Consider the following 27,512-nt stretch of genomic DNA (forward strand, 5'->3'; position numbering starts at 1 on the left):
GACTTGGGTTCAATCCCTGGGTCAGGAAGAATCCCTGGAGAAGGGAATGGTTCTCCACTCTAATATCCTTGCCTGGATAATTCCATGGACAGGGGAGTCTGGTGAGCTACGGTTCACGGGGTTGCAAAGAGTTGAACATGACTGAGCAACTAACACTTTTTCACTGTTATGAATTAGTTATGTATTATTTTCCACTTTTCACTGATAAAGAGACTGTGGGTTGGTGAGATTAAGTAACATTCCAAGGCCATACAGCTAGCAACTGGTAAATATGGGTATGTTTGACTCGAATCTAATTTCTAAAAATTACTTACCAAGACTCAAACCCAAGTTTGTCTGACTTCAAAACTGCTGTTATTTTTTTCCCTTCATCACTCTGTCTTTCAATGAAGATTCACTCCAGATTTTCAAGAAGGGTAGAATATGATGAAAATGGCATTTTAGAAAGGTTAGCTTCACAACAGAATATAGGCTAGAAGGGAAGGAAGAGAGCTTGAGGTAGGGAAATAGATGACAAGGATGACGTAAATAATTCAGATGGAAAATAACAGTGGTCTGAAACAATGAAATGACAGAATTCAAGAAAGTACAGAAGGGAATAGTAAATAGAATACTTTATCAGTTGTCATAGCTATATCTCTAAAATGTACATCCTATTAATTTTTATTATTTTATAATGACTTTGGTTCCGTGATTTTAAATTTCAGTACAGTAAGCATATGTCTTTTACTGAATTAAACAGAATGTCATAGTAAGCATATTATAAACTTACAAGCAAATTCACATCATTTGTAGTTAAACTATATATACATCACCTGCAGAAAAAGATGTACTTTGCCTAGTAATTTTATGATCAAGCAATATTTTATGGCTATAAATTTCTTCAAATCATCACAAAGCCACAGGAGGAAAAGGATATCGTAAAATCCAAATAGTTATTTGTAAGAATTGGCCTAAGTTTTCCCCAAAGAGTTAAAAATAAACTGTTCAGAAAAATGGTTAGTCTACTCATGGTCTTCATTTTCCAGACAACCTGAGCCTCTAGAAGCAAGAATCATTTTCTCAATTAATAATAGCTGTACATGGGGAGAGGAAAAGAGAGGGTGAGATGTATGAAAAGAGTAACATGGAAACTTACATTACCATATGTAAAATAGATATCCAACAGGAATTTGCTCTATAGCTCAGGAAACTCAAACAGGGGCTCTGTTTCAACCTAGAGGGGTGAGATGGGGAGGGACATGGGAGGGAAGTTCCAAAGGGAGGGGATGTATGTATACCTACGGCTGAATCATGTTGAGGTTTGACAAAAAAACAACAAAATTTTGTAAAGCAATTATCCTTCAATAAAAAATAAATTAATTAAAAAAACAGCTGTACAAGTCAATAGGATATGAGTTTTGAAATAAGTGGAATGGAAACAATTTGAATGAAAGAAATGTATACAGATCAGGCTATATGAGTGTGGCTCAAGCAAAAGCTACTTCCTACTTTGCAAAAGCAACAGTTGGGACAGTACTCAAGCTCTTTGTATAAACCTTGTTTGACTAAAATACAATGCAAACTTCATTTAAACAAGGTTATTCATTGTCACTGTATTTTCTTTTCCTTTTTAGTTATAAAAATAATATATGCTTATTGTTTAAAATTCAAGAAAGGCTTCGGAATAGAAAATAAAGTTAAAGCTTTTCCTTCTAATTAGATCAGTTTGGTGTGTATATTTTTGGACATTTTTCTATGAAAAATATGTGAAAATATACACACAGCTACCAGGGAATCCCATACACACATGCACACTCCATATATACACCTTTTTATATGCATTTTTATATAGACAAGATCATATGAAGATATTGTTTTACAACTTGCCTTTTTCATTTGACACTACTCTGGGCATATTTGCACCTATTGAGAACAAGCTCTTTTGTTGTTACCAAGGTAGATGTGTTCTCAAGTCCTACTTTCTGGCATTTTCCTAATCATTTCAATACTTCCATAATTGGATTTTGTGTTAAAGAAAAACACGACTTCCCAAAGAAAAGCATCTTCTAAGTAATACAGGAACTGGGAAATTTGTTTCTAAATATGCTACAAGTAAGGAAAATTCAATGTGACATGTTACATGCTTAATTAACATAGCGAGGCTCTGAAAACAAACAAAATCTGGTCCTCAGAGTAGTCTTTTTTTAAAAAATATTTTATTGTGGTAAGAACCCTTAACATGAGATATATCCTGTTAACAAATTTTAAGTATACAATACATTATTGTTGACCATATGTACAATATTAGACAACAGATCTTTAGAGCTTATTCTTCTTACTTAACTGAAACTTAATGAATAGTTTTTTTTCAGATATCCAGAGTATAATTTATTGAAAAAAGATGCTCTGATACTTCAGTATATATTTTTTGCCTATTATTTGTAAAACAATTTTCAGATAATTATTTTTTAGAAATCTTGTCTTAGGAAAGAGAATACTAATGAAACAGAAGGTTAACTACACAGACATTTGAATTTAATACTCTAGATCCTAATTAAATTCCAGAATTTTTCTTCTGAAGACTGCATAGTCTCCTAGCTATAAGTTAAGTGTGTGAAATTCTCCTATTTAGAATTTGGTTGCTAAAACACTAATTCTTTAAATATTGAAAATGTACTAAATTAACGTGATTTGTTGCATGGCAAGTATGCAGTAGTAAATTTGGCACATTAGGGTATGGCACAATTTTTAAAGAAAAATAGGAGCAATACAACTTCAGCAGCAAGTACAAACACTCCTGCTCTCAGGAAGCCAGTTCATTAGTTTCAGAAGTTGGGTTATTAGTACTAAGTGTGTCCTTGTGCAGAGCAAATACTCTGTGTGAAGATGGAGAGTTACATATAAGAAAACATCTCAGGCCCTGTCCTAAGGAAATTTAAAATATACTTGGGGAAAGAACAGGTTTGCAAAAGAAATGATCTATGTGGCTCCATTAAAATGTTTTTCAAAACATATACAAAACTTTAATATAGCTTTAGTAAATAAGCCCTGAAATAACTGAAGAGTTAAAAAACTACATTCTACTGGGTAAGAATTCCTGGAGTAGATAAGTTTGGTAAGGAAGTTAAAATTCACTGATGGAGCATTCACCACATTCAAATTATTTTACATGTATTATGCCTCTTAAAGCTCATCATGGTTCTATGAGGAAGGTACTGTTATTATCCTCATTTTACAGATGATGAAACTGGGGCAAAGGGAATTGAAAAATTTTCACAAGGTCACCGGAGGGTAAAAGACACAGCTTAGGCTTACGTGCACAGATCTGACTCCAGACAGTGGAGTATCACCAAAACTTTGGGATTAGAACAGAGATAAGATAAGTATTTTCAGGAATATTCTTCAAAAAACTAGGTATTAGAAGCTAAGGAACAGCATGGAGACCACTGCAAGCAGATAGGCCATTTAGTCTAATAATTCATGTAATTCTGTCTTTAAGTCATCTTTAATCTTCCTTCCAGAGAAGGCTAGGTATAGTCTCATGATGCTAGATAATGAAATTGTGTTAATTAGAACATTTGCTTATTTCTAAACAAACAATGCTTATTCTTTTAGATAGACAAACAGTGGTTATAAAACAAGAGAAACAAAACTGCTCGATATCATAATTTGAAATTTTGGTTACAACAATTTTAAAAGAGTCACTAAAACAAAATTATAAATCTGGAGAATTTATGGTTCCATTTCATTTCTTTCTCTGAATTAAGTAGCTTTTTGATAATTAAAACAATGGCTTAATTAGCTATCTTGTTCATTTACTCACTTGTAGTCAGTCATGATGCAATTTCCCTGCTTCTCTTTCATTGATGAGTTAGAGAACAGTGAAGTGTTAGCTATCTTCACCTTGGAAGTATTAGCACTAACTAGATTTGCTGAAGCATTGGTGGCTCAGATGGTAAAGAATCAGCTTGCAATGCAGGAGACCTGGATTCAATCCCTGGATCGAGAAGATCCCCTGGAGAAGGGAATGGCTATTCACTCCAGTATTCTTGCCTGGGGAATTCTATGGAGGAGTCTGGCAGGAGTTGTAAAGAGTGGGACATTACTTAGCAACTAAACAACAACGAGCATGTCATTTAACTGAGAAGCCTGCCCCAGTGGAGAATAACTAACCCAAGGATATCAGTTCTCACCTTAACAAAATGTTACTTTGGGTTATAAGGCGAATTCAACTTATTTTCTAAGTTGAAAGCTATGGTGCACATATAAAACACAGCATCATAAGTTGATTAAACTCATTAACCTTGGCCCTGGAACATACTTATTTAACTGGGACAGGAACCCTATGTGGTCCTGAGAATGGCATAATAATAGATAGCACTTATTGAGCCTTTACACATATGAATAAATAATTTACACAGATTAGCTCCTTCACTCTTATGTAACCACCCCATAGGGCTGTTCCTATCATCCTGTTTTTATAAGAAAACTAAGAGCTGTCCAAGGTCATATAGATAATAAAGGGAAGGATTTAAATGCAGACTCCAGAGTCTGTGCTGCTGCCTGAAACTCACAGAAAAATAGATCAGATTATCATAGCGTATCATCTTGGGTGTTAATTTTACTCAGGGACCAGGAATCTTACATAATAACTATGTCAATAAATTATAGAACACAAGTTAAATATTGAGAAGAAATGTATAGATAAAATGTATAGATTTCAAGGACATTTTCTGATATTCAGGTCGAATTTTAGGCTTCTTGAAGTACAAGTTCCTCTGCTGCTGGGGATACTAAATGCAAAAATTCCTAGGATAATTTTCACTTAACTGTGGATTGAATAATTTGGTATTTACTTTAAACTCTGATCTCCCAGTGTTTGGCTGTTAACCAAATAAAGTCATTAGGCATGTTAAATTTAATGAAAACCATCTTTTTCATTAAACTAGCTTGTTCCAGTATACCTTGTCAGTTCAAGCTAAATCTCTTGTGTAAGTCAGAGGAACTTGAGTACTGATGCCCCTAAAGGTGCTAATACCAAGAGGACATAACTATTACAGAGGAATGGAAGAATGGCCAGGGCTGTCACTTAACTCCAGTTCTAGGGGTCGAGGAGTGAACTCCTGTTGAGGAGTTCATTCACTTTTGTTCCTTAAAGATGGTGTAGTAGAGTGGTTAAGAACTCAACTTCTGGAATCAAATCATCTGTTTTCACATCTGAGCTTTTTTGATTATAAACAATTTGACCTTCAACAAGTTACTCAGTCTCCTCACTGAGGGTATAGTACTAAGGGTGAGATGAGGATATCAAACAAAGATAGAATGAGGATGATAATGAACCCCAAATGGGTTCATTAAACAATAAAAGTAAAGCACTTATTTCAGTGTCTGATACATGAAGGTGATAAATACAATGATTTATTATCATTTAGTGAAAACTATGTATAGTTACTACACAGTGCTTATGCTTAAGGTAATTATCCATTAGTAGAGGATGTGAACAATCTTTATTTACTCCTTAAATTGCTCTAAATCAAAGTCATTAACATTTGAGAAAATCACTTTTTGAATAAATAATAATACTTTTAAAATTATGTTAACTGCAGAGTTGTCTGTAGTGACAAACATATGGAAAGTCCTAGAATGTCCATCCAATAAGGAAGGCCTCAGTTTCCCCAGTCTGTATAAGAAGATTGGACTAGAAGATCTCTAAAATCCCTTTTGTCTCCAATTAGGACTATATTTTCAACCAGTTTTTCATTAGATTTGACACCGATACTCTAAGAAACAGAAATGAGATAGGAAATCTAAAGTATTAGGTGAGTATTTAAAATTAAGTCAAAATGCATAGTATGCTAAAATTAACCAACATGTAAAAAAGTAATATGTATATATATTTATTTAAATATCAAGAGCAGAAGTCATTAACACATTGGGAGTTATTTTATTATGTTTTAAGATACATGTAATTAATGGTATGCAAATTTTATACTTTTAACCTTCATAATGAAATAAAAATAAAAGGTATGAAAAATAACTACAAAATATGAGTCTGAGGTTTAAATAATGAAAATGTATAATTTAGGACTATCAGCAGGTCTGAAAGCTCTCAAGAAAGAAAAGGGGCTGCATGTGCTGTAAAATACTAAAATGATACTTGGTTTGAATTTTATTTAAAATTGTGATGATTTATTTTCCTTTGAACTAATAGGAAATATTCTGTAGGCACACAACGCCAAGCAGGATGAGTGACTATTTGACTTTAGAACTATCAAGACCTAATATTATTATTATTATCAAGGAGTTGCCAACATTCATAATTTCCACCCTCATGCCTGTTAGAGTTGGAAAATCTCTATTTGTAGAGTCCTACGCTGCTTCCAAAGAGTCGGACAGGACTGAAGTGACATAGCACATGCTGCTTCCAAAATACAAGTCACAGCATATTCAGAAAGAAATGCTATGAGTGGCTTAAGACTATATAGTAAGAAATGTTTCTTTACACACTATCTTGATCAAAGATAATATTATGAAAAATGGAAAATAATACTGAATTTGAGATCTGTGTGATATTTCAGCCCCATTTTAGAGAGGGAGAATAGATGTAATAAAAGTGAGGTAGCCTACCCAATATCTAATACAACTAGTAAGAGGAGTAACCAAGATTCAGCCTAGGAATTCTGACTCTCAAACCTATGCTAAAATCACTTAGGTCATAAAGTCTCACTAAGGAAATCAAATGCTGAAATTTGGTTATTATTGAGATTCTACTCTTAAATTCTGAGAGGATTTTTAAAACTGTGTGTATGTTGTTTGATACAATCACCTCTGAAGAGCTGTGGAATACATTATTTGTTTCCACCAGCAAGAATATTACAATTCCTTAAGACTTTTCTTTTTCTCAGAGGATGCATGCAATTTAATTAGATATATTTGGGTATTCTGGATGAAAAAATTACAGAAAACATCATTTGGGCTTGTTCTATATTGTCCAAATATAATACAAAATTTAGAAACAGTTTTTGTAGTCATATATAAATGCATGAACATTGCTCACCAGTCAAAACCTTTGAAAATTTTCCTCTCTTTTTAGTAGAATGAAATAAAATGTTTCCAAATTTGCAGTTTAAAAGGTTTACTTTACTAGAATTTTTGTGTGAGAATTCTTCCCATGAGTACTGTGGGCAAAAGATTCTTGCGTGGCCTTGTAAAAGTGCTCCTTTGTGATGTGGATTTACATTTTTGAACAATCTATGCTATTTTTAAGTTGAAAAGTAGCATTAGAACAAATATCCAAATTACTAACCAATTTTCCTTCTCTTCTATTGCTTTGATTGTAACTGTTCTCTTAAATTCCATGCAGGTTAGGCTATAATACCAGAAATGTAATTTACAAATAGTTCCTTTTTAAAAATCAAATGTTATGGGGGCATATTCCATTTGTGTCAGAAAAGATTATGCATGTTTACTGGCACAAAGTTTGATATATTTATTAAATCAAATTTCTTAAAAATAAAAAAAAAGTTATAGCTATATACCATATTCTATTCATTTATGTGTATCCTTATCTTAGGAATGAGTATGAAATGATATAATTTTGACTTGAAAAACAATAGTGTGAAATAATAACCAATTTTATTACTATTCCTTTTAAAACTACAGTTTATTAGCAGCTTGAAAATATCTATTTAATTTCACCAAACAGGCCTCTTTATCAAAGGAAAGAAATACAGTGGCATTACTTGTGCTCCTGAATAATACTAGCTACCATTCCTATGGCTGGACTATATACAGCTATACACTGGCAACTCCAGAAAACAGAAGAGCATTTGATGTTTCTTGTGTTGATTGGTTTTCTAGATTATTACTGCTGTTATATGCCTCTTTTTCACAGATATTTGAGAGCAGAAATGAAAGGCCAAAGATGAAGATCCAGCTTCTGTAACTGTCTCCACTGCAATGAAATTATTTTATCCTATACTTTGGGTTTATTTTCCTCTCAAATATACCTAACAAATATTTACCGATTAGGTGATTAAAATCAATAAACAAGGGAACAGAGCAGAATCTAACATACACCCACACATACATTAGCTTCCCTAACCAGGAAACCTTGCCAAGCCACCCCTCCAACCCCACCCACAGGGAGGAACCTCCACAATAAAGAGGAACCACAAACTGCCAGAATACAGAAAGGACACCCCAAACACAGCAATCTAACAAGATAAAAAGGCAGAGAAATACTCAGCAGGTAAAGGAACATGATAAATGCCCACCAAACCAAAGAGGAGGAGATAGGGAGTCTACCTGAAAAAGAATTTAGAATAATGATAGTAAAAATGATCCAAAATCTTCAAAACAAAATGGAGTTACACATAAATAGCCTAGAGACAAGGACTGAGAAGATGAAAGAAATGTTTAACAAGGACCTAGAATAAAAAAAAAAAAAGAGTCAGTGAATAATGAATAATGCAATAACTGAGATCAAAAGCACTCTGGAGGGATTCAACAGTAGAATAACTGAGGCAGAAGGTAGGATAAGTGAGGTGGAAGATAGAATGGTGGAAATAAATGAAGCAAAGAGGAAAAAATAAAAGAAAGAAGGACAACCTCAGAGACCTCTGGGACAATGTTAAATGCCCAACATTCGAATCATAGGAGTCTCAGAAGAAGAAGACAAAAAGAAAGGCCATGAGAAAATACCGTGTTCATGGATCGGAAGAATCAACATAGTGAAAATGAATATACTACCCAAAGCAATGTATAGAGTCAATGCAATCCCTATCAAGCTACCAATAGTAGTTTTCAGAGAAACACAATTTGTATGGAAATACAAAAAACCTCGAATAGCCAAAATAATCTTGAGAAAGAAGAATGGAATTGGAGGAATCAACCTGCCTCACTTCAGGCTATACTACAAAGCTACAGTCATCAAGACAGTATGGTACTGGCACAAAGATAGAAATATAGATCAATGGAACAAAGTAGAAAGCCCAGAGATAAATCCATTCACCTATGAACCCCTTATCTTTGACAAAGGAGGCAAGAATATACAATGGAGAAAAGACAATCTCTTTAACAAGTGGTGCTGGGAAAAGTGGTCAACCACTTGTAAAAGAATGAAACTAGAACACTTTCTAACACCATACACAAAAATAAACTCAAAATGGATTAAAGATCTAAATGTAAGACCAGAAACTATACAACTCCTAGAGGAAAACATAGGCAAAACACTCTCCAACATAAATCACAGCAGGATCCTCTGTGACCCACCTCTCATAGTAATGGAAATAAAAGCAAAAATAAACAAATGAGACCTAATTAAACTTAAAAGCTTTTGCACAACAAAGGAAAGTATAAACAAGGTGAAAAGACAGCCTTCAGAATGGGAGAAAATAATAGCAAATGAAGCAATGGACAAAGAATTAATCTGAAAAATATACAAGCAACTCCTGCAGCTCAATCCCAGAAAAATAAATGGCCCAATCTAAAAATGGGCCTAAGAATCAGACATTTCTCCAAAGAAGACATACAGATGACTAACAAACACATGAAAAGATGCTCAACATCACTTATTAACAGAGAAATGCAAATCAAAACCACAATGAGGTACCATCTCACACAGGTCAGAATGGCTGCTATCCAAAAGTCTACAAGCAATAAATGCTGGAGAGGGTGTGGAGAAAAGGGAACCCTCTACACTGTTGGTGGGAATACACACTACTACAGCCACTATGGAGAACAGTGTGGAGACTCCTTAAAAAACTGGAAATAGAACTGCCATATGACCCAGCAATTCCATGCTGGGCCTACACACCAAGGAAACCAGAATTGAAAGAGACACGTGTACCCCAGTGTTCATCGCAGCACTGTTTATAATAGCCAGGACTTGGAAGCAACCTAGATGTCCATCAGCAGATGAATGGATAAGATAGCTGTGGTACATATACACAATGGAATATTACTCAGCCATTAAAAAGAATACATTTGAATCAGTTCTCATGAGGTGGATGAAACTGGAGCCTATTATCCAGAGTGAAGTAAGCCAGAAAGAAAAACACCAGTAGAGTATACTAACACATATATATGGAATTTGGAAAGATGGTTAATGATAACCCTATATGTGAGACAGCAAAAGAGACACAGTTGTATAGAACAGTGTTTTGCACTCTGTGGGAGAAGGCGAGGGTGGGATGATTTGAGAGAACAGCATTGAAACATGTATATTATCATATGTGAAACAGATTGCCACTCCAGGTTTGATGCATGACACAGGGTGCTCAGGGCTGGTGCACTGGGATGACCCAGAGGGATGGGATGGGGAAAGAGGTGGGAGTGGGGTACAGGATGGGGAACACATGTAAACCATGGCTGATTCATGTCAATGTGTCAAAACCACTACAATATTTTAAAGCAATTAGCCTCCAGTTAAAATAAATAAATTTAAAAAAATTAGCAAACTGCACACTTAATGTATGATTGTATCTCTTATACAGTCCCTTGAACAACTCTGGAGATAGGGGTGCTGATCCTCTGTGCAGTCAAAAATCTTGTGTATAGCTTTACAGTCTGCCATAGTATCTACAGCTTTGCACCCTGGTATTCAACTAACTGTGGCTTGTGTAGTACTGTGATATTTATTGAAAAAAAAAATGCATGGGTCCACGCAGCTCAAAACTGTTGTTGCAGGGTCAACTGTACTTCAGTAAAACTGTTTTAAAAAGAACTAATTTTTTTACTCAGAAAAAATCTGTCTAGAAGAATTAAAAAAAAAACAAAAACAAATAATAAGTCCAAAAATAAATGAATTTGTAATGCTTGGCTTCTTAAACATCTACAGCAAAAGATAATGCTAGAGCAGTTTTCATTGTGTATTATGTACTGTGTTTGTGTGGCAGGGGTGGTGGGTGGAATTGTGTATATGATCATAACAGGGAAGGTATAAACAGACGTCTGAGACTTGTGTTCAACCTGCAATAGATTCTGTGTTAACCATCTCATGCAGAACTATGAACATTTAACCCAGCAAAAGAATATCATGAAACAATGGAGCAGAGAGAATATTACTATACAAGTAATTTACAGATAGCCTTATGAAGAAAAATAGCATATTATATACTAGCACTAATACTTATAAAATAGAAAAAATATGGTATTATACATAAATTAAATTCATTATATGAATACAATATTTATTTTCTTTTATGGACCTGCCATTATAAAATTAACTAATAGACCAAAAAAAGCTACAGAAATAAGTGTGTCATGAGATACCTAAAGGAGTGCATGCACATCAAAAATAGACCATTGTTAGAAAAAGGCACCTAAAATCTATGGCTTGGGGTAAAAATACTTCCAATCAAAAACCAGCATAGCTCGTTAATATATTATCTTTGTATGAGGTTTTTTTCACAAGCATTTTTCTCTTTTTACTCTCCCTGTTCCATTCCAAATTTTTCTGTATCAGCGTGACTGATTAAGAAACTAATGCTTGAAAAGCATGTAAACAATGCTCTAAGTAGGTAATTTTAGAATGAAAGCTGTGGTTGAGCCACATTTGTCCAATATCATAAATTAGAAGAGAGGTATTTTCTAAAAGAGTCACAGTTGTCTTAAATCAAGGCCAAAATTATTTCACCCTTAAGATTTCCACCACTGATTAGTTTCTTTCTCAATTCAGCAGAAAAAGAAAGGATATGAATAAGCAATTCCCAAGTGGACGATAAACATATGAAAAGACATTCAATTTTACCACTAGTCTAAGAAATAAAAATGCATAATAGTAAGAAATTAACTTGGAGATGTTTATTAAAATGTGAATGGTGACTATCAGCATATTTTGAGTTATTTTAAACTTATTTTTTGGAATTCAACATACTGACTTTTTTCAATCCACATTATTTCTAGAAAATATAAAGTTATTTTAAAACTGCCTCCTTAGTTATTTGCAGATAAATTATGGAGATTGGATCAGGCTTCTCTGGTGGCTCAGATGGTAAAGAATCTGCCCACAGTGCAGGAGACCTAAGTTTGATCCTTGGGTGAGGAAGATCCCCTGGAGAAGGGAATGGCTACCCACTCCAGTACTGTTGCCTGGAGAATTCCATGGACAGAAGACCCTGGCACGCTACAGTCCATGGGGTCGCAAAGAGTCGGACACGACTGAGCACCTAACACTTTAACTTTATGGAGAATGGATCAGAAAATAGAATTCAGAAACAGAACCAAATGATTTAGTTAATACAGTAAAGGTGGCACTTCAAGTAAGTGTGAGACAGACAAGATTATCCAATAAGTGATACTCAGAAAATTAACTAGCAAATAAAAATACATTAAAAAGTCTGAATCCCAAACTCATTGCTCACTTCAAAATACTAATTCTTGTTGGTACAAAATTTAACATGTATATTAAACCATTAAAGTACTATAAAATATAAGTTCCTTCATTAACAAAATATGTCCATCATTTCAACAGAAAATAATAATTTGTAGAACAATATTTACAGTGTAACATCATTGATTTAAATCACTGTTTCCATAGTATATATTTTAATTAAAATTATAAAAATGAAAGGATATGCACCCAGCAAGTTTTATTCAGCATTATATTATCATCCTCTACCACATGTGCCTGGCACACAGCAGGCACAAAAATATAATAGTTGAATGACTAAATAAATGAATTGATGCATTGTTTGTGGAATTGCAAATTGTGATAATTTTTTCTGGAGAGAAGTTTGGCACTATATATCAAAGAGTAAAATGAGCAGGCAGTTTATTTCAGGACTCTCATTTCTAGGAATTCATCATATGACTAATTTTTACAAGCGCATAGAGTAGGTATCCGGGATAACTATTTTGTAACAGGAAAAATATGTATGCTAGTAGACAGGTGGTATGAGAAGTAGCTGCTGTACAATAGGAATCTGGTTAAATTAAGGGAAATATTTCCATGGAATATGCATCTATTTTAAAATGAGATGTTCAACCATTTACTGTGAAAATATAGCCACAATTAATCGATAAATGAGCAGATTACAAAACACAATATGATGTCACATAGATAAAACAGCATATGTAAACAGGCATGTGTATATATTTACAAAGAAAATTCTGGAAGGAAATGCATTAAAATTCCAACAATGGTTATCATTTGATTAAGATTGTGTTTGTATTATCATTGAAATTTTCTATGCTGTATTTTTCCTTACAATGCTTACATACTTTGACAATAAGGAATAAATAATAACAGTAAATTCATTTACAAAATAGAAATAAAAGTGTTTCCTAACTTTTAAAAAATATGACTAAATAACTAAGCCCAAACTCTATAACAAAAAGGAAAGATAAGGGTTAATCTAACTTTAATATTTTTCCTCATTTGAAATGAATAATTCATCATATTTTATACTTTAATTTGTTACTTGTAGTCTATGAGCAAGTTTATAAAAATGAATGTGATTAATTAGGTTATTTTCTACATTAGTATTCCAAATCACCTCTGTGGATTTTTCTGCTTCCATGGAACTAACAAGATATCTTCCAATTATAAGACTACATCTTGTGAATTTTTATTCAAATATAGATAGGTAATTCTTGTCATTCATAAAAATGGGCTAAATATGTTCCTTACCTTTTAATGAAAAGTAAACACTGGTCTTTTTGGTTGTACCAAGTGAGTCGTTCTGTTGCAGAAAAGAATCCTGTAAATAAAAATAACAGATACCTGTTTTTAAACTTCATTTTGCAAAAGTTTATTCATATATTACTGGACCTGTAAATCATACTTCAGTATGGATAGAATTTTACAATGTTAGAAGGAAACTGGTGGCAGATGACATTGTAAAGTACACACTGACAGAGGATGCAGTTTCATCAGCACAGATTCCCCCTCCCATCCTGCTATTCGTGAAATTAAAAGCTGCTGCACGAAAGTATAGAACAAACCATCTGCTTTTAAATAATACTACCCAACATTTGAATGCCCGTTTATCCCTTTTATCTACAAGGTTGTTACAAGCATTGAGAAGGACTACGTGGTAAATCACCAGCAAGGATGGGGTCTATTACATGTCAGCTTAAAAAGAGAAATACAGTAAAAAGGGTGTAACTGACTCACGGCAACATGGGTTCGCAAACCTTGTAGATGGATATAAACCAGGCTTGCCAAACATCACAGACAGCACTTATTAAAGCTGCTACGTGGACTTCAATATGCCTGCTTTCTGGCCCCTCCCCCCTTCGCCAATAAACGACTTCCCCTTTTTCCCAGTGTAAAAATACATGTTCATAAAACATTCAGATAAAAGAAAGAGAATTAAAAAAAAATCATCCATAATCTTACTACCCAATGATGCCATTTGGAGCATTTTCTTCCAATTTTTTAAAAACAGCTTTTTGTCACGAGGCCCCTGACAAACCAAACGGGAATTAAGGATGAGCGGATGGGAGGATACTCCTCTTCCCTTGTTAGGAACCATGACTAGTATTTTTACCTCATATCTAAGCTTTTTTTTTTGAAATTATAAACCTATAAAGATAGAATTTTAAGGGGAAAAAAACGTCTTCCAGTGGTGTGTGCCTCAGCAACCAAGGAGCGTCTGGAAAGGAGGGCGGAGCCTGGAGGGGGCAGGTACACTTGCGCACTTATTGGGCTGAGGCATTGTCAATCAAGGTCAATCAAGTTTGTCCAGCAAATGAGGTGCGAGCTAAAGGCACACTGGGAACTAAATGAACTGGAGGTCTGACTGCGAGGGGAGGGGGCACAAGATGTAAGCAGTGAAGAGATCTCGGGCTCTCGCAATGCGACATTCAGCTGCGTCACGCCTCAGTCCGACGCAGCTACAGCTCAGAGAGGCCTCGCCTCCGCCGCTTTCGCCCAGGCCTCCGCTGCCGCCGCCACCTCCGGTGCAATCACCTCGGCCCAGCCGCGCCCCGCCCAGCGCTCCTGCTGCCTTCACCGCTGCCACCTCCTCAGCCCCGGCTACCGCCGCCACCACCCAAGCGTCCGTGAGTCATTTTCTACCCATCTCTGGGCACGCGGTAGTGACCACCCTAAGAGGTTTACAGGCTTGCAGAATGGCAGAAGCGGATCCTAACTGGGTCTCGGAACCTGCCGCCCAGGGGGTGGATGAAGAGATGGTTGATAGCTCGTCTAGCGATTCTGGGGACGAATCTGACTGCGGCAGCTCTAGAAGCAGCAGTAGTTTCAGTAGCAGCAGCAGCAGTAGTGGCCGCAGCCCCTTCTATAGAAACATAAGTGTACCTGGGCCTTCCAGAAGTGTGCGGCAGGCTCCGTCAGATAGAAGTTTCGTGGATCAGCTGCCTCAGGCAGTTAGAAATCGTGTGCAGGCTCGCAGAAATATTCAAGATGAATGTGACAAGGTAGACGCCCTGTTCTTAAAGGCAATTCACGATCTCGAACGAAAATATGCCGAACTCAATAGGCCTCTGTACGACCGGCGATTCCAAATCATCAATGCAGAATATGAGCCCACGGAAGAAGAATGTGAATGGAATTCGGAGGATGAGGTGTTCAGCAGCGATGAGGAGATGCAGGAAGACTCTAGTGAGATGCCTGCTTTAGAGGGTGAGGAAGAAGAGGATGACCTGGAAGCAAAACCTGAGGTCAAGGCTGAAGAAAATGTAACTCCAAAAGAAAATTACAAAGCAAAGACTGAAGAAAAAGCAGAGTCCAAAGATGCTCTGCAGGCCAAGCCTAAAGTAAAAGAAGATCCAAAATAAGCCCCCCCCCCAGGCAAAGGCAGAAGAGAAAGGGCAGACTAAAGCAGCAGAGGCTAAGGCAAGGACTCCAGGAAAAGAGGCTCCAAAAAGAGTTCCTGAGGTCACACCTAAAAAAACAGCTCTTAAAAGAGCTCGCAAGGGAAAGCCTAAAAGAGAAGATCCTTAAAGGCATTCCCGACTATTGGCTGACTGTGGTCAAGAATGTTGACAAGCTGGGGCTCATGATTCAGAAGTATGGTGAGCCCATTCTGAAGTTCCTGCCTGATGTTAGCCTGAAGTTTTCAAAACCGGGCAGGCCTGTAAGTTACACATTTGAATTTTGCTTTCTACCCAATCCATACTTCAAGAATGAGGTGCTGACAAAGACATATATAATAAAGTCAAAGCCAGATCGCAATGATCCCTTCTTCTCTTGGGGCTGGGAAATCCAAGATTGCAAAGGCTGTAACATAGATTGGAGAAGAGGAAAGGATGTCACAGTGACAATCACCCAGAGTCGCACAGCTGCTCCTGGACAAGTTGAAACCCAGCCAAGAATGGTTCCTAATGCATCATTCTTCAATTTCTTTAGCCCTCCTGAGATTCCTACTATCTGAAAGCTTGAACCATGAGAAGATGCTATCCTTGATGAAGATTTTGAAATTGGTCAGACTTTACATAATAACGTCATCCTGAAATCAATCTATTACTATGCAGGAGAAGTCAACGGTACCTATGATTTCGGTAAAGATTATGGAAACAGGAAATAACAAAAATATAAAAGAGGCTGCATGAAAGAATTTTCAGGAATCTCAAATTTCAAGCAGAAGTGAAGCAGGTTTATATAGCCTTGAAAAAACCTGCCCTGTAATCTCAACACTAGTATTCCTCACAGTCTTGAGTTTTTGTACTTTCTTGGTAGCCTAAAATATTGTCTTAAATTGTCTTAAGTATCTGTTTATTCTATCTAGCCTGTTGTGTAATAGTCTTCAAAACATGTAAATTGCTGTCAGTTATCTAAAGCATGCTGTTTGGTGCTACAAAATTTTAATTTTTGTGAAATCTTTTTGTTGTGTTCCTATTACAATATAGCTGTGAAAACTGTCAGAATTCTTAACCAAGACAATATTTTCTTGAAATAAAACAAAGTTCCTGAAGTATCAATGCAAGTGTTTTTTTTTTTTTTTTCCCAGCCCAGAAGACTAAGGGTTTAAATCTGCTTTGTACTAGCTGTGCCTTTATTTGCTATAGAAATACTGTATTATACTAGCTTGAACAGTGCATTGTGAAATTTGACTGCTTGATAAAAGATTAGCATACGTTTAATAATGTCCATCAAACCATGTATGATATGACTGAGCATGTTAATGTGACATAGTCATTTATAAATTTGAGCATAATGAAGTTACTGTTTACTACTGATGTGTTAATATAGTATTTTGAAAAAGTCTGCTCATCTTATCCTGTGTAACTGTGAACTAAAGGTACTAACCACATTTTCTTTGTAATATGTTCTACTTTGCCTTTCACTGGAAATGATCACATTATATCATTTGTTTTTTTTTTTTATGTTCTATTGCAATCTAAAATAAAGAAATGTCAAATAAAGTGGATCGTGCTATTAAAATCTACCATATTTGCCTCATTATAAAAATGTGTTGCTTATTATAGAAAAAGTAGGGAATCCTTAGAAATAGGGATATTTTAAAATATATGATTATAATTAATGTTCTGATGCATTTCCTAGATCTTAGATCTTTTTGGAGGATATACATTCAAATGATTGGAGAAAAATGGGACAGGGGAGGAGGACTAAGATAAGGGGGAGAGGAAGAGAAGGGGAGGAAGGAATGGGGAGGAGGGTTGAAGTAGAGAAAGTGGGGAGGGAGAGGGAGGGTGAGGAGCGGGGTGGAAGGAGAACAGAGTGGAAGAGAGAAGGATGGGAAACGAGGAGAGGGGAGAAGGGAAGGGAGGAGGGTGGGGAGTGGAAAGAATGGGAAGAAGTGGGGATGGGGAATGGGGGGAGATAAGGCAGGAGCGCCTCACCCAGAAAGGACATCAATAAAAGTTTTCACTTCCCCGAGTAGGATCTGAAATGACCCAGGCCCATCCTCCATTGTGACTTGGAAGGAGGTCTCCCTCCCTTGTGTGGTTTATTTTTCCTTGTAAGTGATATTATGCATGATCCTAAGATTTTGGTTTGAATTTATTTTAAGGAGGAGACCCCTTAAACTCAGTTTACCAGAGTGCTTTGTACTAGGCACAAAGTCACAAGCACAGCAAATAATACTTTTTTTCACATCTCCCAATTCCCCAGCTGCATATATTTTCTTCAAGACCTTACAGGAAAGAACTGCAGCAGGAGGAAGACAGTATTTGTGAATTTCAGGGTCTCTTGGCATAAAATCACCCAATAGTCTTCCCAGATCCCACCATATATAGTTTAGTATCTTGCATTTATTCCTGCTTAACAGTAGCCCCTCATGTCTATGTGTTGTGTGCTCAGCCACTTCAGTTGTGTCCGACTCTTTGTGACCCCCTGCCAGGCTCCTCTGTCCATGGGATTTCCCAGGCAAGAATACTGGAGTGAGTTGCCATGCCCTCCAAGCGATCTTCCCAACCCAGGGATTGAACTGATGTCTCCTGCATTGCAGGCAGATTATTTACCCCTGAGCCACTGGGAAGCCCCTTCGTGTCTATAAATGTAAAAATGTTCCAACCCATGAAATATATGTTTAACCAATCATGCATGTTTGGATATTTAGGTTATGATTTATACAAAATCAGGAACCAAATGATTGCTTTTAGCAATAGCTGTGCTATTCTGAGAGTGCCTATATTTTAGTTCTGAGATTTTTGCATCCATTGAGAAGTGGTGTGGCAGTAGTTTTACTTATAAGCCAGTGCCAAATAGAAGACTGTAGTAAATAGCATGTTCCTGGCTCACTATGGGCTACCTAGGTGGTTCAGTGATAAAGAATCTGGCTGTCAATGTAGGAGACTCAAGAGATGTGGGTTTGAGCCCTGGTACAGGAAGATCCTCTGGAGGAGGAAATGGCAACCCACTCCAGTATTCTTGCCTGGAAAATTCCACGGACAGAGGAGCCTGGTAGTCCATGGGATCTCGCAAAGAGCTGCACATGACTGAGCACACACACAGACGTACACACACACAACACCTGGGTCACTGCTGCAGAGGTTCTCAAATGGGATATATGCCATGCTTGCCAGACATCACAGATAGTATAGCCCTTAAAATTTCTACATGGAATGCAACATCCTTATTGCAGCTTAGCACATTTACCGAATTATTTAGCCCCTTCCCACTCTGTATTTTCCAAAATTAAAGGAACACATGTCATTATGGAATATTTGCAGAATAAAAGGAGAAATGCAGATAATAATAATCATTCAGAAGCACACTACAGGAAGATTGGTGTACGGAGATTGGTGTATTTTCTCCCAGTTCATTTCTTTGATTAGGTTTTACCAAAAGGTTCTTATCTCAAATCAAGTTGGGTGGGCATAAGAAGCTAATTGGAAAAACAACTTACTGGTGTTGTCAGCTTAAGTCTGGTGGGGGTTGGGGTGGGAAGCGGGCAGGTGTCCTGGATTTTTTTTAATCAGTATAGCAGGATTCTGGGAATGCAAAATGTGGGCGGTGGGTGCTTCAACCATCTAGGCTAAGTCAAAAGTGAAAAGAGCCAGGAAAGCCGATGAGCTTGCACGTTCTTTGGGCTGCACGTTTGTCCATCACACTCGCTCAGCCAATGAATGATGCCAGAAAAAAAAACAAAAAAAAAAGCCGGCTGGGAATGCAGTTCACTGGCAGGGGGCAGGGGCGTAAGAAGGGTTTATGGGGTTTTCCTCAGTGATTTCTTACTAGTGTGCTGTTTCCTTTGGCAGTGATTAAGGATGAGGCCAGCCGTTTCCTTTCTTCCCCTAGCCCGACCTAAGAGGTCTTCACCTCCTCCGCTTCTGCAGTCGTCCCCGCCTTCTCCTTTAAGAGTTTTTAGCAACCTGAATTTGGCCCTGAGCGTCCAGGTCGTCACTCTAAAAGTTTGTTCTTTCCCTTTAACACGGCAAACGTAGATAAGGGAAGGGCTTTCCTAAGCAGCAGCAGGGGCTGCTGAAGAGGTCAGGGAAGAAAAGAGTTAAGAAAGAGACTACACTGATAGTCAAATGATGCAAATGTTCCCATTCTGACGGGGTCTAACAGTACAGGTGTCCTAGACCTCAAAGAGCTTCAGGGGTTAAGTAATAAGATAGAAGCTGAGTTTGAAAAGGAATTGACCGCTTTGGAAAAAAGGATAAATCCTCACTTGATTAGGTGTTCTCGAGGATTAGGACAACCTGCAGTATAATAACTTCAACACACATGCATTACGTCAAATTTAATGTTTTGTGTTTTTTGTGGAGTGTCTTTTAAATTTAAAAATGAAAAATTTAAGTATCGTAACACACAGCATTTAGAAATACACTTCTTTACAAGAGATGTAGAACACAACACATTCTCTAAAGCCTCTATGTAGTTTAGCCCTGTTAGAGTGTAACTGGGAAAATTATCAGAACTCCCTGAAGCTAATATTTACTAGAGAAAAAAAAGTGCAGAGCCAGTTTACGTGTGTGATGCCTGCTCATCAGAGGTACAAAGAGTTTAAATCAACCTGGACCAGGTGTATCTTATTATTGTGCTATAAATTATGAATTATTTATTATGCTATAGGACTTTACATATAGTACATTATTATCACTGACTTAAAATAGCATAGTTAAGAATTTTTAATAACACATTAATACTACTTCTACATTATTTATGTTTTTAAATTTTGCATGACAGAGGTATTTATAAAGAAAAAATAAACATAATGGAGCTACTATTTCCTTCTGTGTTGCTAATAAAAGTGTTTGCAAGTGGTTTTCTCATCTTTTACTCGATAAGTTATGTAAACTAAGGGTATTAAGTATATCTTTGCAGTATGCTTCACTGAAAGTTATCACTTTATTATTATTTGATTATATCTTTTGATTATAAAATATGTTCATTACAGAAAATATGGAAAATATACTGAAAAGTATAAAAATTATTTTAAACAATCCTATCTTCAAAGGTAACCACATTTCACGTGAAAATATTTATATCTATCTTTATTAATGTACTACTATCCCTTTAACTTTTCATTTGATGTATTTTGGAACCCTTTCTCTATCAGGCATGTAAACTTCGTTCTGCTTAACATAATATATCATAATGCATTTCATCAGTTTCTTATGGGCATTTAGGTTAGGAGAACCTTTTGTTTTGTTTTTTTTTTCAGGAATCTTTTAGCTTTATATACAAATTGTTAAGATAGCGCAGAGTTTATAAATATCCCACACTTTGTTTCATTTGCTATTTAAATCTTATGGTAGTATGGTATGTTTTTCACAATAAAGAGAATATAATACATAATTATTAACTAAATATATACTAATATTTTATTCAGATTGCCTTCGTTTTTACCTAATATCCTTTTACAAGCATATAGAATTCCATTGTATGTATCTGATGCACCAGCTATGTCTTACTTTTCCACAGTAATTTTATTTTGTCTTATCTTTTCATATAAAATTTTATGCCTTGGATATGTTGTTGAATATAACATAATTCCACTTTGACCATTGGGAGCTCTTTCAGTTGGCTTCTGTGTCGCTTTGATAGACCCATCATTTTTTTTTTTTTTATCACTTTCTTATTTTCTGGGACTATAAGATGCTCCAGGTTTGCTTTTTTTATTTCTGCCCTGGTCCTAAAAATCAACCATTTCTGAAAAGATCATGGTTCCTTTTATTGGAGACAATATTGGAAGCTGGGTATGCTTGTTCCATAGATTTTCCTGCTTCTAATCCATTTCAACTGAGAGCACAAGGTAATATATGTATATGTATTAACCTATGCCTACACTCATATTCTCTATTTAACTACTTATTTCTATATTTACGTACTCATGAATTCATACTGATGTCTCCAACTCTAATCTGTTAACACATGAATACTTCTAGCCTTCCCCTCTTGTTTCTAACATACCACTCCAACAGTAAGAAGCATGGATTCGACTGTCTGCTATCCTTTTACATAATTGTTCATCCCACTATATATTGAAGTGAGTGGTTTCAAAATTGTTAACCAGTTCTCCATGAGAAATACTTTACCCAAAAGAGGACTTTGCTATGCATGGTTCCTTTTTGCTTTATTTTTTTTTTTTTGTCTACATTTCCAAGGTCACCTACATTAGAACATTTTTCCACCATCACCTTCATTGAGATTATTTCATATATGTGTAATACAGTTAGATTCTTGTTACAGTTGTCATTTCATCTTGGGATCCAACAACTTCTTAAATGTTTTACTTTATTTACATATATAAAGATTTGTATACATTATTCTTTGTGTCATTAAGTTCTATTGGTTTCAACAAATGTATAAGTGTTATATAGGCTATATAGTATTATACTGAATAGTTTCACTGACCTAAGAAAATCCAGATTCTTTGCCTATATAACTACACCCTCTAGCCCATGGCAACCACTGTGCTTTTAACTATCTTTAGAGTTTTACCTTTTCCAGAGTGTCATATGAATAGAATTATAGTGTATGCAACCCTTTCAGATTAGCTTCTTTGATTTATCAGCATACATCTATCATTCATTTATGTCTTTTCATGGCTCATTTCTATTTGTTGATGAAGAACATTCCATTTTATGTACGTATCATAGGTTTTGGCTCCAGATCTAATATTTATAACCACCATGTTCCATATCTCTTCCCCAAAACTATAAAAACTCAGGCTATCATTATTTCGGGAGGTTTTTGTTTGTTTGTTTGTTTTTAGGATTCTTAAATCTACTCTTAGCCATTTTTCCTCCCTCTCTATCCCTGTATTTTTGTAGATAATTGTAGTGTACTGAGTCTGACTTGAAGAATCTTGTTTTTTTGTTTTTTGTTTTTGCTCTGATAACAAACAGTGACATGCCAGGAGCAGACAAAGTGAAATCTCAAACTCTGTTACAAGGGTATAGTTTTAAGAGCATCTTTTTCTAACTGATTGGTAATTGTAAAAACTGTCTTTGAATTAAGGGAAAATGTTGCGGTTGCAAAGAATTGGACACAACTGAACGAGTAAGCGGAGCAGGCAATGGCACCCCACTCCAGTACTCTTGCCTGGAAAATCCCATGGACAGAGGAGCCTGGTAGGCTGCAGTCCATGGGGTCGCTAAGAGTCGGACACGACTGAGCGACTTCACTTTCACTTTTCCCTTTCATGCACTGGAGAAGGCAATGGCAACCCACTCCAGTATTCTTGCCTGGAGAATCCCAGGGATGGCGGAGCCTGGTGGGCTGCCATCTATGGGGTCGCACAGAGTCAGACACGACTGAAGCGACTTAGCAGCAGCAGAACGAGTAAGCGCAAGCCCAAGCAAGGATTTAGGTAGTTATATGATTTTTTATCTTTCTACACAGCTAATCAGTTGTTTTGACACCATTTATTGAATATTGAATATCCAATGTAATTAATTGCTGCCTTTATTATGTAATCCATTCCCTTATGTGTTTGTACCTATTTCTGGACTGTTCTGTTTAGTAGTGTTATTCTTGTGCCAGTATAAATCTTCTAAAACAAATTTCTCATATACATTTTATTATTTGGTAAGAAAAGTCCTTATAAAACTTGTTTTTAAGATTTTGGAGGGATATTTTCACCTATTTATTTTCTGAGATGAACTGTAGTATCACTTTTTTTCAGGCTCCCTCCCTAAGGCCTATGGATATTTTGATTATTATTTTATGATTTCATTTACAGAGAATCAGGAGTATCATTATTGTCTTCTTATCCAAGAACAAGCTGTGTTTAATACCCTTCAGTAGAATTGTAGAGTTTACCTGTTAAAAGAGGCTTTTAAAGAATATTCGGAACCTGTTCTTCAGTTTCTTCTTCCTTCATCTACTTTTTGGTTATGCTATTCTGCTTCTTATTTTTAAATCATCTGTGCTTAGCCATTGTCCCTTTTATTTCCAGCTTTGAATGGGGGTAACTGTTTGCTGAAGTGTGATGTGTGTGGTAGGAGGAATGAGCCTGTACATCTCAGAAGCTTCAATTCAGGTTTGTCTCATTCTCTTTCCAAATTGCCATATTTATTTTCTGCTGGAGGCCATTTCTATCTTCAGTTTATGGTATTCTCTACTTTTTCAGCCCTCACTGGTGCCAGCTTTGGATTGAGTAGGTCAGCATGACTCAGTGAAATGCCTGCTTTAGAAGTATTCTGTGGCAATCTTCTCGTTAATTTCTGCTCAACGGACTGGCCGACATCTTTAGTTACCTGTTGCTTATCTGTCTCCTCATACTGAAGCAGTCTCTAGCTGCTCTCTAAAAATGAAGATGATGTGTTGGTATAATTTCTCCTTAACTCCAGCTCCCTTTTTGTTCTATATTGTGAAGCTATTTTCCTAATGGGTCATTTCTTGCTGCTTTCAATGTCTGTCACAGGCCTAAATCAGATATTCACAGCTTGAATGCTTAAGGGAAAAGCAAGCATTAGCTCAGAGTCCTGCAATAGTTTTGTTTAAATTTTTTTGTAAGTGGAAGATATTCTTTCCAGTGTGTGGCTAGGGACTGTGGTGATTGCTTTGATTTAAAGATCATTTCTGCCTTTAATTTGTATTTGGATAATTCTGGTGCACAGGAATGATTGAAAACAACAGAGCAATGTAGAAGGGAATCTCCAAGAGGGGAGGGTGTATGTCATGTTCCCTAAATGTATCGACCTCAGAAAGCTTTTTTGCAGCACAGCTATTAACAGTTCTCCTAACTTATAGTGTTCTGAAATACCACTCTGGTGAATTTGGCCTTGGACAAACAGGGAAATTAGCCCAGCTTTATCTACTAGTAAAAGCATCCTTAATCAGTATTTAAAAAATTTGTTTTGAGATAATTAATGACTCACTCATTAAGATTTTGATAGATTTTACATGCATTCCTCTCTGTGTGTGTATGAGTGTGTGTGTGTGTCTGTATGTAGTTCCATGTCATTTTATCACATGTATAGATTCATAGAACTACCACTGAAATCAAGATTCAAAACTATTCTTCTTGTCCCTAAATTCTGAAAACTATTACTTTGTTCTCAATTTTGAAATGAAAAAATTATACAGATTGTTAAATGAATGGACATATATAACATGTAACCTTTTGAGGATGACATATTTTCACTAAGCTAAATAACCTTACAATCCATAAAATTTGTACCTGTATCAATAGGCTATTCTTTTTATTGCCGAGTAGTATTCCAGCATGTTAATCACTGACTTATGACTCTTTTATAGGAGAATAAGGGTTTCTCTGGTGGCTCAGTCTGTAAAGAATCTGAGGAAATTCAGGTTTGATGCAGGAGATGCAGGTTTGATCCCTGGGTGGGGAAGATCCCCTGGAGAAGGAAATAGAAACACACTCCAGTATTCTTGCCGGGGGAACCCAATGGACAGAGGATCCTGGAAGGCTACAATCCACGGGGTCCCAAAGAGTCAGACACAACTTAGCAACTAAACCACCATAGGAGAATAAAAACAAGTGGAAAGGAACTAGGACTGCCAGTGGCCAGAAACTCCCATAGGGACAAAAGGAAGAATTACAAGGTGCTTCTTCCGAAAATCTGAAAGTTAAATTCTTGTTGTTCAGTCGCTCAGTCGTGTCTGACTCTTTGTGACCCCATGGACTGCAGCACGCCAGGCTTCTCTGTCCTTCACCATCTCCAGGCACTTTCTCAAACTCATGTCCATTGAGACAGTGATGCCATCCAACCATCTCATTCTCTGTCGTCCCCTTCTCCTCTGGCCTGCAATCTTTCCCAGCATCACAGTCTTTTCTAATGAGTCAGCTCTTTGCATCAGGTGGCCAAAATTTTGGAGCTTCAGCATCAGTCCTTCCAATGAATATTTAGGGTTGATCTCTTTTAGGATTGATTGGTTTGATCTCCTTACAGAAAATGCTTATGCAGTGCTTACTGTGCACTAGGAGTATACATGTTACTATTCATGTAAACTTTATTAATCTTTATTACACATCCGTTGGATCATTGAAAAAGCAAGAGAGTTCCAGAAAAACATCTACTTCTGCTTGATTGACTATAGCAAAGCCTTTGACTGTGTGGATCACAGCACTGTGGAAAGTCCTTAAAGAGATGGGAATACCAGACCACTTTACCTGCCTCTTGAGAAATCCATATTCAGGTCAAGAAGCAACAGTTAGAACTGGACATGGAACAACGCACTGGTTCCAAATTGGGAAAGGAGTATGTCAAGGCGTATATTGTAACCCCGCGTATTTAACTTATATGCAGAGTACATCGTGTGAAATGCTGGGCTGGAAGAAGCACAAGCTGGAATCAAGATTGCCGGGAGAAATATCAATAACCTCAGATATGCAGATGACACCACCCTTATGGCAGAAAGCAAAGAACTAAAGAGCATCTTGATGAAAGTGAAAAAGGAGAGTGAAGAACTTGGCTTAAAACTCAACATTCAGAAAACAAAAATCACGGCATCTGGTCCCATCACATCAGGGCAAATAGATGGGGAAACAATGGAAATAGTGAGAGACTTTATTTTGGGGGGCTCCCAAATCATGGCAGATGGTGACTTCAGCCATGAAATTAAAAGACGCTTGCTCCTTGGAAGAAAAGCTATGGCCAACCTAGACAGCATATTAAAAAGCAGTGACATTACTTTGCCAACAAGTTCCGTCTAGTCAAAGCTATGGTTTTTCCAGTAGTCATGTACAGATGTGAGAGTTGGACTATAAAGAAAGCTGAGCGCCGAACGCCAAAGAATTGATGCTTTTGAACTGTGGTGTTGGAGAAAACTCTTGAGAGTCCCTTGGACTGCAAGGAGATCAAACCAGTCAGTCCTAAAGTAAATCAGTCCTGAATATTCATTGAAAGGACTGATGCTGAAGCTGAAACTTCAAAACTTTGGCCACCTGATGCGAAGAACTGACTCACTGGAAAAGACCATGATGCTGGGAAAGATTGAAGATGGGAGGAGAAAGGACAACAGAGGATGAGTTGGCAATCTGACAAAGCCTGACTTTGTCACTTACTGATTGTATGAGCTTCGACAAGTTACTTAATCTCTCTGTACCTCAGTCTCCCCATTTGTTAAATAGAAATAATAATTTCCCTAATTAATAATACTGAAAGAAAAATTCAGTTCAGTACAGTTGCTCAGTCATGTCTGACTCTTTGTGACTCCATGGACTGCAGCACGCCAGGCTTCCCTGTCCATCACCGACTCCCAGAGCTTGATCAAACTCATGTCCATTGATTCGGTGATGTCATCTAACCATCTCATCCTCTGTCCATGTTCTAAACTGCTCTATTATTCCACCTCTCTACCATGCTATACTACCTAGAGAAGCACCTTCTTTGTCCATACTTAGGAATAGATAGGGCCCAAGGGAAGGAGCAGAGAAGACATAAGTACAACCTGGAATAAAAGAGGATGCCTATCTATAGAGGAAAAGTAAGAATTTCCACTTCCCCCAGCAGTAGTGTCCCCTGAATGCACTTGTAGCCCATGTGTGAGAAATCTTACCAAATTTTATAGCTTAGTGAGACCACTGGGTAATGGTAAGCCCCTAGGTTATATTTATCATACACAGAAGTAGGATGAGAACTGACTTAGTAAGTTTCTATTTCAATTAAATATAGGGTGATCCGTTACTACTAAAGATTTCTTTTACAGTTTCAACTGCTCATATTTTTAATCATTCCAT

General features: G+C 36.6%; 2 protein-coding genes across 11 annotated transcripts in view; one reads left to right on the plus strand and one right to left on the minus strand.

The window, feature by feature from the left end:
• The window catches only part of FAM133A (family with sequence similarity 133 member A), an 86,537-nt gene that overhangs the window by 31,012 nt on the left and 28,013 nt on the right, over window positions 1–27,512 (minus strand). For 3 of the 10 annotated variants that reach the window (XR_014076138.1, XM_081567455.1, XM_081567461.1), the window contains exons 1-2: window positions 15,248–15,570; window positions 13,616–13,685 (exon numbers count right to left, since the gene is read on the minus strand). The gene's annotated coding sequence lies outside the window, so the exon portion shown is untranslated. Of the gene's footprint in view, window positions 1–13,615; window positions 13,686–14,326; window positions 14,584–15,247; window positions 15,571–27,512 lie in introns of those variants that run through there. The other 7 variants (XM_081567453.1, XM_081567459.1, XM_081567457.1 and 4 more) reach the window with 5 other exon arrangements.
• On the plus strand, window positions 14,728–17,336 carry NAP1L3 (nucleosome assembly protein 1 like 3). Its single transcript, XM_081567452.1, has one exon. It carries the CDS (start codon window positions 14,785–14,787, stop codon window positions 15,724–15,726), a length of 942 nt encoding a protein of 313 aa, XP_081423578.1. The 5' UTR covers window positions 14,728–14,784; the 3' UTR covers window positions 15,727–17,336.

The sequence above is a fragment of the Giraffa tippelskirchi genome, chromosome X, assembly GCF_054371585.1.
Source record: "Giraffa tippelskirchi isolate mGirTip1 chromosome X, T2T-mGirTip1v1.2.pri, whole genome shotgun sequence".
Taxonomy (NCBI): domain Eukaryota; kingdom Metazoa; phylum Chordata; class Mammalia; order Artiodactyla; family Giraffidae; genus Giraffa; species Giraffa tippelskirchi.